The sequence below is a fragment of the Bos grunniens genome, chromosome 4, assembly GCF_055505025.1.
Source record: "Bos grunniens cultivar Pamir isolate PY7600 chromosome 4, Bosgru_T2T1.0, whole genome shotgun sequence".
In the NCBI taxonomy this organism is placed as follows: Eukaryota; Metazoa; Chordata; class Mammalia; order Artiodactyla; family Bovidae; genus Bos; species Bos grunniens.
Genome location: NC_141168.1, coordinates 13,237,116 through 13,246,473, shown reverse-complemented (window position 1 = coordinate 13,246,473; position 9,358 = coordinate 13,237,116). Strand labels below are relative to the sequence as shown.

Sequence of the window (9,358 nt, the reverse complement as noted above, 5' to 3'; positions counted from 1 at the left end):
GGTTGGATCTCCTTTCAGTCCAAGGGACTCTCAAGAGTCTTCTCCAGCACCACAGTTCAAAAGCATCAATTCTTTGGCACTCAGCTTTCTTCACAGTCCAACTCTCACATCCGTACATGACCACTGGAAAAACCATAGCCTTGTCTAGATGGACCTTTGTTGGCAAAGTAATGTCTCTGTAATTATTAGGATTAGAAGGTGTCAGTAGATTGCTATCCCAACTATATCATAATTTGATGAAGAATTATAGCTCAACAAGTATAGAACCAAAATCAGTTGACCGCTTCCAACTTTTAATGGGTTTTTATCAAACCTCATCCACAAAATTTTCTCATTCAACTATTTGATGATCATTTTTGTAGGCAGGTTATGTTTGTAAGTGTAGTAGAATATCACACTGCTCAAAGCTGCTTCCATAGACCTGTGATAAGGGTAAAAGAAAATATACCAAAGTAAAAGTGCTTTCGGTTTGTTCTTTCAGGAAAAACTCTTGAGCTTTCTTTGCTGTAGAAATCACAGACAGCACGTAAAGGGCAGGCAGATGTCTAAGTGTGAAGGCTTTGGTTGGGGGAGAGACCTTTGAGAAGGAATATAGAAAGGAAAAGATAATATGTTGATCTGAGGGGAGAAATTGATAATATAAAAATGAGAAGAGTCTGAAAAAGAGAGTTAACAAATTTTTCCCAGAGGATAGGGCTCAGTGCCTCAGATGGGAGTGGGAGTGGTGGGGAAAGGGGCTTCCTTAGGTGGCATTAGCATTAGTGGTAAAGAACCCGCCTGCCACAGCAGGAGATATGGGTTCAGTCCCTGGGCTAGGAAGATCCTCTGGAGGAGGGCATGGCAACTTACTCCAGTATTCTTTCCTGGAGAATCCCATGGACAGAAGAGCCTGGCAGGCTATAATCCATGGGCTCTTAAAGAGTTGGACGTGACAAAACCGACTTGGCACACACATACATGGTAGGGGAAAGGACCAGGGAGGCGATTAAGAGGAGGATGGAGGCTGGTGGCCATGGTCTTAGGGGGAGAGGGCAGCAGAGAGGGGCTAAAGCAAGGAGTGAGAGGAAGGGAAGTGAAGGGGGGTCTTCAATAAAATTAAAAATGAAAGTTTTGCTAGATACTTCTCTAAAGAACATACACAAATGGCCAAGACACACATGAAAAGATGCTCAACATCTTTAGTCATTAGGGACATGCAAATTAAAAACACAATATCATGTCATTTCACACACACTGGGATGGCTACAGTCAAACAGAACATAAATGTTGCCAAGAAAGCAGAGACATTGGAACTCTCATTTATTGCTAGTGGGAATGTAAAACAGTTCGGCTATGGTGAAGAGCAGTTTGGCATTTGCTAAAAAAGTTAAATATAGAATTACCAAATGACCCAACAGTTCCACTCCTGGGTATGTACCCAAAAGAATTAAAAACAAGTTTTTCTATTAATAACAAAAACTTGTATGTGAAAGTTTATAGCAGTACTATTCACAATAGCCCAAAGTTAGGAAAAAACCCAAATGTCCATCACCTGATGAATAGGTAAAAAAAATGTGGCTATTGCCATACAAGGGAACATTATTTAGACATAAAAAGGAATGAGGCCCTGCTACATTTGACAATATGGATAGATTTCAAAAATAATATGCTAAGTGAAAGAAGCCAGACACAAAAGATCACATATTATACGATTCCATTTATATGAAATGTCCAGATCAGGCAAATCCATAAAGACTGAATACAGACTTGTGGCTTTAAGAGCCTGGGAGGAGGGAAGAATCAGTTCAGTTCAGTCGCTCAGTTGTCGTTCATTTGTGTCTGACTTTTCGACCCCATGGACTGCAGCATGCTAGGCTTCCCTGTCCATTACAAACTTCTGGAGCTTGTTCAAATTCATGTCCATTGAGTCGGTGATGCCATCCAATCATCTCATTCTCTGTCATCCCCTTCTCCTCTTGCCTTCAGTCTTTCGCAGCATCAGGGTCTTTTCCAATGAGTCAGTTCTTCATCAGGTGGCCAAAGTATTGAAGCTTCAGCATCAGCATCAGTCCTTCCAAAGAATATTCAGGACTGATTTCCGTTAGGATCGACTGGTTTGATCTCCTTGCGGTCCAGGGGACTCTCAAGAGTCTTCAACACCACAGTTCAAAAGCGTCAATTCTTCGGCACTCAGCCTTCTTTAGGGTCCAACTCTCACATCCATACATGACTAATGGAAAAACCATAACTTTGACTAGACAGACCTTTGTTGGCAAAGTAACGTCTCTGCTTTTTAATATGTTATCTAGGTTGGTCACAGTTTTTCTTCCAAGAAGCAAGTGTTTTTTAATTTCATGGCTGCAGTCACCATCTGCAGTGATTTTGGAGCCCCCCAAAATAAAGTCTGTCACTGTTTCCATTGTTTCCCCATCTATTTGCCATGAAGTGATGGGACCAGATGCCATGATCTTAGTTTTTTGAATGTTGAATTTTAAGCCAGCTTTTTCACTCTCCTCTTTCACTTTCATCAAAAGGCTGTTTAGTTCCTTTTCACTTTCTGCCATAAGGGTGGTGTCATCTGCATATCTGAGGTTATTGATACTTCTCCCTGCAACCTTGATTCCAGCTTGTGCTTCATCCAGTTCAGCATTTCCCATGATGTCCTGCTTAAAGGGTATGAGGTGCCTTTTGGGGGTGATGAAGATGTTATGGAACTGTGTAAGCATGAGGTTCCATGACATTGTGAATATACTAAATGCCACTGAATTGTACACTTTAAATGGTCAAAATCTTGAATTGTATGAGATGTGAATTTTACCTCAATTTTGAAAAATTGTTTTACTAGGAATTTTCAAAGGTACTTCATTTCCTCCTCCTCAATTTTTTGATATTTTCTTAACAAACTCAGTTTGAATTATTCTCAATTTATATTTTGTTTGTAGGTAAGATAAACCAGAGAGCTGTAATATTTAGGTAAGAGATGCTTCATTCTAATTTTTAAAAGTAGTTTTAAACATTTTTCTGGATAAAATATCATGGTCTCACTTTGTATTCTAGGATGTTTCGAGCTCAATCATTAATTTTTGTGTCAGTAGAGTGAAAGGATCACTAACAGGGAGTTGTGATCCCTTCTTTCTTAAGTAGCCTGACTTACCTCTGATGGATGGTATGTGCACGATTCTTAGGCAAGCATGAGTTCTGAATACATCCTTCAGTTTTCATAAGAGCATATCCTTAGACCTGATTATGTAGAGAGATGTTTGTGGTTATGAACTTTTCACTTTTTGGCCGGCCACTTGCCACCATGGCAAGTTTGAAAGGAAAATGAGTGGCATGATATCCACTGACTCACATAGAGCCAGCCCTGTTCCTCATGGATGTGCGGATAATTACTGCAACTTTGGCTCCAGGTCCGCCTGTGAACTCCCCACCCTTGGAGCTGAGTGGGACCGCTGGTGACCACATGATGACCCTTTTACCTCTGGCCCAAGGCCTGTTTGATCCCATGGGCATGGTGAATCTTGTAAGTCACAACTTTTCCTCTCTTTTTTACCCCACTGATTTCAGAAAGGCTGAGACTTGTGGCTGTAGAATTTAGGAAATAGACTTTCTTGGCATAAATTCTGTGCACTGCCCAAGATTTCGATGTAGTCTTCCTTTCTAATTCATATATATCAGTATATCTTTTTTTTTTCCCTCCATATAATTTTCTGTGGACTGTATGCATTTCTAAGTGGTTGTAATTCACATTTTTAAAAGACTAAGTCAGGGACCAAAAACAGAGCCCAAAGATAAAATTCCATTTCTCTGTGACTTCAAACGATGGTGCGGGATTGTGGCCCCTCCCATCGGCTCACACACACACACACACACACACACGCACTCACATGCCCACACACGTACATGCACGCACAGTAGGCGGCAGGCGCCCTGCCCTGCCCACCGTCCTCAGAGCGAAGCTCTTGAATGACAAGGTCCCAGGCTACCGTTTTGATTCAGAGCTCCTCGTCAGAACCCGAGTCAGAGCGGCCTTTATCTCCTTGTTCCTCAGACTGTAGATGAGCGGATTCAACATAGGGGTCACCACCGCGTAGAAGAGCACCACCACCTTGTCCTGCTCGGCGGAGGCGGTGGAGCGGGGCTGCATGTAGGTAACCAGGGCCATGCCGTAAGACATGGAGACCACGGTGAGGTGCGAGGTGCAGGTCCCGAAGGCTTTGCGGCGCCCCCCGCTGGAGCGGATCCGCAAGACGGCGGCCACGATGCGGGCGTAGGACAGCGCGACCAGGCAGCAGGGCACCAAAAGCACCACCACGCTGGATGCCAGTATAACCGCCTGGTTGAGGGTGACGTCCACGCAGGCCAAGCTGACGAGCGCCAGCGTCTCACAGGCCAAGTGGTTCAGCACGTGGCGCCCACAGGTGGGCAGACGCACGGTGACCGCGGTCTCCACCGCCGCGTTCGCCAGGCCCACGAGCCAGGAGACGCCTGCCAGGCCTGCGCAGAGCCGCGGCCCCATGACGGCCGCGTAGCGCAGGGGGTCGCAGACGGCCACGTAGCGATCATAGGCCATGACGGCCAGCAGCAGGAACTCGGTGCCCCCCAGGGCCAGCGAGAAGAAGTGCTGGGTACCACATCGGGCGGAGGAGATGGTCTTCTTCTCCAGGAGGAAGTGCGCCAGCATCTGGGGAACCCCGCTGGAGGTGTAGCAGATGTCCACTACGGAGAGGTTGCCGAGGAAGAAGTACATGGGCAGCTGGAGGCGGGGGTCCAGCCAGACCAGCACGAGGATGAGCCCGTTGCCCAGCAAGGTCAGAAGATAGGTGGCCCCAAACAGGACAAACAGCCCAGCCTGGGTCTGCCGGTCCCCGGAGAGGCCCAGTAGGACAAACTCACTCACCCAGGTCAGGTTGTCCCTCCCCATGGAGCAGGCGGGCCAGGCTGCCAAGGGAGGAGCAGAGGCAGGGAAGGGCAAGTAAAGGTCTCTCCTTAGGAGTCTGGAATTAAGCCATGGGCCAGGACTGGAGCTGGAAGTGGGGCACCTCCCCTCAGGTTCCTTAACCTAGGTGCTGAGGGGACAATGCCATGAGGCGGGAGGGAAGAGATTTAAGTTCTCACGGTGGACTCAAGGATGAAGTCCCTGTTCTGGTCGTCCTCAGACATCTAGGATCCAACACAGTTAAAATTACATAGGATATAAGCGATCAGTGTAAAAGGAAAGATAGAGGAAAAGGTGGTGGAGAGAAGGGAGGAAGGGTGATAGGAAAGAAAAAAGGAAGTAAAAGAGAAAGAAAAACTAGGGAAGGGAGGTGGGAAAGCAAAAAAGGAGGGAAGGAAAGTGGAAGGCAGGGAAGAAAGGAAAGAGTCTCCAGTGTGGGTGGCCAAAGAAGCCTCTTGAGACTAAGAGGAGCGCCTAGGGGTCGATGCCTAAAGGTCTGAACTCATTTGCTCCTTATGTTTTCTCTGGGGTTCAGGTCTGGGTCTCTGCCTAGTCTTCTCACATAGCTCTTGTGCCCAGCAGTCTGGATAAAGTTTAAATCAGTATCTCTAAGCCCCTGCTGTGTGTCACGGACTGTGCGAGACATCAGACACCTATCTGTGAAACAGAAATACAGAAGCACAAGTTCTCTTCCTTTGGTTCTTATAATTTAATCAGAGACACAGACTAAATTAATAATTACAAAAATTAATTAAGTATAATTGTGGTAAGTGCTAGGAAGGAGAACAAGTTTATTAGTTAATTAAATTTGCAGCTGTAATTAAATTATGACTGCAGTTGTGCCTTATTTCTCAATAATATGCAATTTATATAGTAAGTTGTGGGCATTTATTTACGTGTTTAAATAAATGGTAAACAATGTAATGAGAGCATTCATAAACCACTGATACTTACATGTTTGTACTGAGTATGAAGTGACAGACATCTGCTGATTTTTTTAGGGGAAGTGAATTCTTTCTCAGCTAAGATTGCACTGGGTTATTTTCCTTCCAGCACATCGACCAGTCTTCTATAAACATAAATAAATGTCATCAGTTTTTTCTTAATAGAAACAGAATCTTAAGGTGTATTTCTTGCTCTTAAAATAATTAGTAAATTAATTAATTCAATTCAAAATGTTTATTAAGTATATGAGGCACTATGCTTTAAACCAACTTCTGGGAAATCCTGCCTTTCTATGTTAGGAGTTTGTTTTAGAAAATCAGCAGTGCCAAAGAATCAAATAAAAAATTAAAAAAATTGGATCTTGGGAAAGTCGATGAGAATCAAATGAGACAGTGTAACAAAGGACAAAGGCAATATATCAGTGTTAAGAAAACCAGAGTGGAGCCACATAATCAAGTACAACAGAATTGAGAAGGGTAATCTAATTCAGAGTCTTTCTGGCTGGGAGCAGGGCCTAGACTCTGGTGGAGGCAAGAGCCAAGAGCTGGATGAAGCAGGCAGTTCTTGCCTTCTGTTCAGCCCTGGGCCTGCAGTGGCCAGCAGGTGTCACTGTAGAAACTGCAAAGAATAAAAACTGGCTTTAGGGTCTCAGGATTGGAACTCAGTTCTGTGTCCGGAGTGCAGGAGTTGGTAGCTGGGATTCTGGGCACTGCCCCAAGGAGTCCATGGCTACCCGAAGAGCCTAGTCCTCGAGTCAGTAGAGAAAGCAATTCAGCTCTGATCTCTGGAGATGGTGCACCATCCAGAATCCTCACCTTCAGAGTTGCTGTCATGGATTCACATTCCCTCCAGAAGGATCCTGTTACTGTATGAGAAAGTTAAAAATGTTAGAAAGGAAAGAAACCACAGAGATCAGGTGTTGCATCCATTTCATTCTACAGATGGAAACCAAGGAACAGGGGTGAGGTGACTGACACTGGTGTCAGATCTACCCGGGAACAAACCTAGAACCAGGCTTCACGCTGTGCTGCACAGCCTCAGGTCTCACTGAGCCTGTTAGTGAGGGCTGGGAAGGGGTTCTAGAAGGATGTGGTCTAGGAAGGGAGGCACTTAAAGAATCTTATATTGGAAATCCAGGACAGCTATCCTGCCATGCAGAGAAATGCTGAGTGATGAATGGGAAAATCTTTGAATGAGAAATCAAGGGATCCAAGTTCTAGTTAGCCTGCTGTGTGCCCTGGGCAAGTTAGTTGACCTCACTGAACCTCAGTTTCTCCATTTGAAATGTGGTAATAATAATAATGCCTGTCTCACTGTATTTTGAGTAAGAACAGATAAAGATATGAATATGAATGTGCTTTGTAAAGTACTAAGTAAACACAAAGGGCTATTTTATTATACTTAATAGGTGAGGTCAATTTGCCTGATGATAAGGGGATAAGAAACAATATGAATTTGTGCTATAATGGCCAGAGAGTTAGCAGAATGTGGGCCATAAAGCCCCTTTGCAATAAATCTTCTTACCTAAGTCACCTAATTAAAAAGATCTGTTTAAATCAAATGAATTAAGGTAGAGTCTGTCTATACCCAGTGAGTATACCATGCTCCACATACAGTATAAGCATAATATCTTTTTTTTCCAACAAAAATTTGATGTTTTTAGATGATGATAAAACATTGATTGTATTAATAGATGGCTTTGTTCTCAGCTTTTGAGGATAATTAGAGAATTTCTTTCCACTTTGCTTGACTTAGTGAACATTTACTGAGCACTGAGTAGAGCCTGGACCAGTGGCAGGTGCCGGGGTGAGAAGGATCAAAACAGCCTGGTGTCCATCTCCAGAAACTCAGCCTGGCAGGTGGATAGAGAGGATAAATTACCATGATCTTATCAGAGAACATTTGAGTATCAAGTGGTAACTGGAGACATCAGTTCACTTCAGCTCAGTTGCTCAGTTGTGTCCAGCTCTTTGTGACCCCGTAGATGGACTACAGTACGCCAGGCCTCCCTGTCCATCACCAACTCCATGAGTTTACTTAAAATCATGTCCATTGAGTCTTGATGCCATCCAACCATTTCATCTTCTGTTGTCCCCTTCTCCTCCTTCCTTCAATCTTTCCCAGCATCAGGGTCTTTTCCAGTGAGTCAGTTCTTCGAATCAGGTGGCCAAAGTATTGGAGCTTCAGCTTCAGCATCAGTCCTTCCAATGAATATTCAGGATTGATTTCCTTTAGGATTGACTGATTTGATCTCCTTGGAGTTAATAGAGTTGGACTATGTAAATAGCCAGGGAGGTATGTAGAAATACTAATGTAGAAGCAAAGAAACAAACAGTGCATTTGCTTCTTGAAAAAGTAGATATGGTTTATGGCATATGTAGATTGGTAGTAAGGAGACCTGGTTTTCAATTTGTATCGATAAACCATCTAGGTATTGTTGTAAGTAACTATGTTTTTGAACTGTAATTTCTTCATCTGTAAAATGAGTGAATTAGGCTAACATTTCTACCAGTTCTAAAGCTCTGCAATAAATGAATTTATGTAAGCTGCATGTAAGATAAAAATCTTTGCTTTTGATCATCCTAAATATGGGTAGCTGGTGAGACTGTAGGAAATAAGATATGGGTTACTGAGTTTAAAGTTCAAAGCATTAATATCACACATAGCTGTTTGGTGAGGTGCCAGTGAATGAGACCAGGTTGGCTTGAAAACCAGAGGCTAAGGGAATAGGGAAGGGACAAAACAAATAGAAACAGGAGAAAGACTTGTAGGCTTTAACACGAGTTTCTTTTCAAAGTTCATCCCAGATATTTCATATAGCCAGGTAATTCCTAACACCAGATCCCGGTCCAAACCTGAGAAAACAAGGAGTCCATGCCTATGTTTGGTTCTTATACCAATCCCGCTTTCTCTGTTCCTTTTCAATATAATACAAATGTCATAAGACTAAGAAAAGAATCTTAAGTCTTTTGATCTCCACTCTTCAGCTCGTTGAATGTATGTCTGTATATACTGAGCACTTCAGTTTATAGGGGGGATTGGATGACTGACCAGGCCAAGGATTTTGTTGGGTGGGAAGAATCAAAGTGCCTCCAACTGCAATCAGTGAGAAAAACCCAGTGGAGGATCCCAGGACAGTCCTGGCTGCTCCCGGGGGTTTGGGTTCTATATTCTCACCTTCCTCCTATTCTTCTCGGTGGAGGACTCACCAAGGCTGAGTGCTTACCTTATGCATGGAACTCACTTTAGGTGAGGGGGAACCGTCTTTCAGGAAGTCCTTGAGGCAGCTGTCCATCCTCTTCTTGGAAATGAAGCTTTACTTTCTCAGTCTTAGCGATAACTTTTCACAACCTAAGAATCCCCAGAGGGCAATTACTTGCTCTTGCTGTGTTTTTTCACTCATTCTTCCCCTCCTCCCACTCCAGCTTCGTCTCAGCAACCACAGCTCCCCACTCTTCTAAGTTCCCAATGGGATAGACATTCTGAAAATGTTTT

General features: G+C 43.8%; 1 protein-coding gene across 1 annotated transcript; it reads right to left on the bottom strand.

Moving 5' to 3' along the window:
* Nucleotides 1–272: 272 nt before the first annotated feature.
* Nucleotides 273–6,324, bottom strand: LOC147373577 (olfactory receptor 2F1-like). The gene has a single exon (XM_086398299.1). The coding sequence runs from the start codon at nucleotides 4,901–4,903 to the stop codon at nucleotides 3,962–3,964; it is 942 nt and encodes a 313-aa protein (XP_086254425.1). The 5' UTR covers nucleotides 4,904–6,324; the 3' UTR covers nucleotides 273–3,961.
* Nucleotides 6,325–9,358: the final 3,034 nt, after the last annotated feature.

Coding starts and splice junctions, on each gene's coding strand:
- LOC147373577 (XM_086398299.1), bottom strand. CDS start 4,903: ATGGGGAGGGACAACCTGACCTGGGTGAGTGAGTTTGTCCTACTGGGC.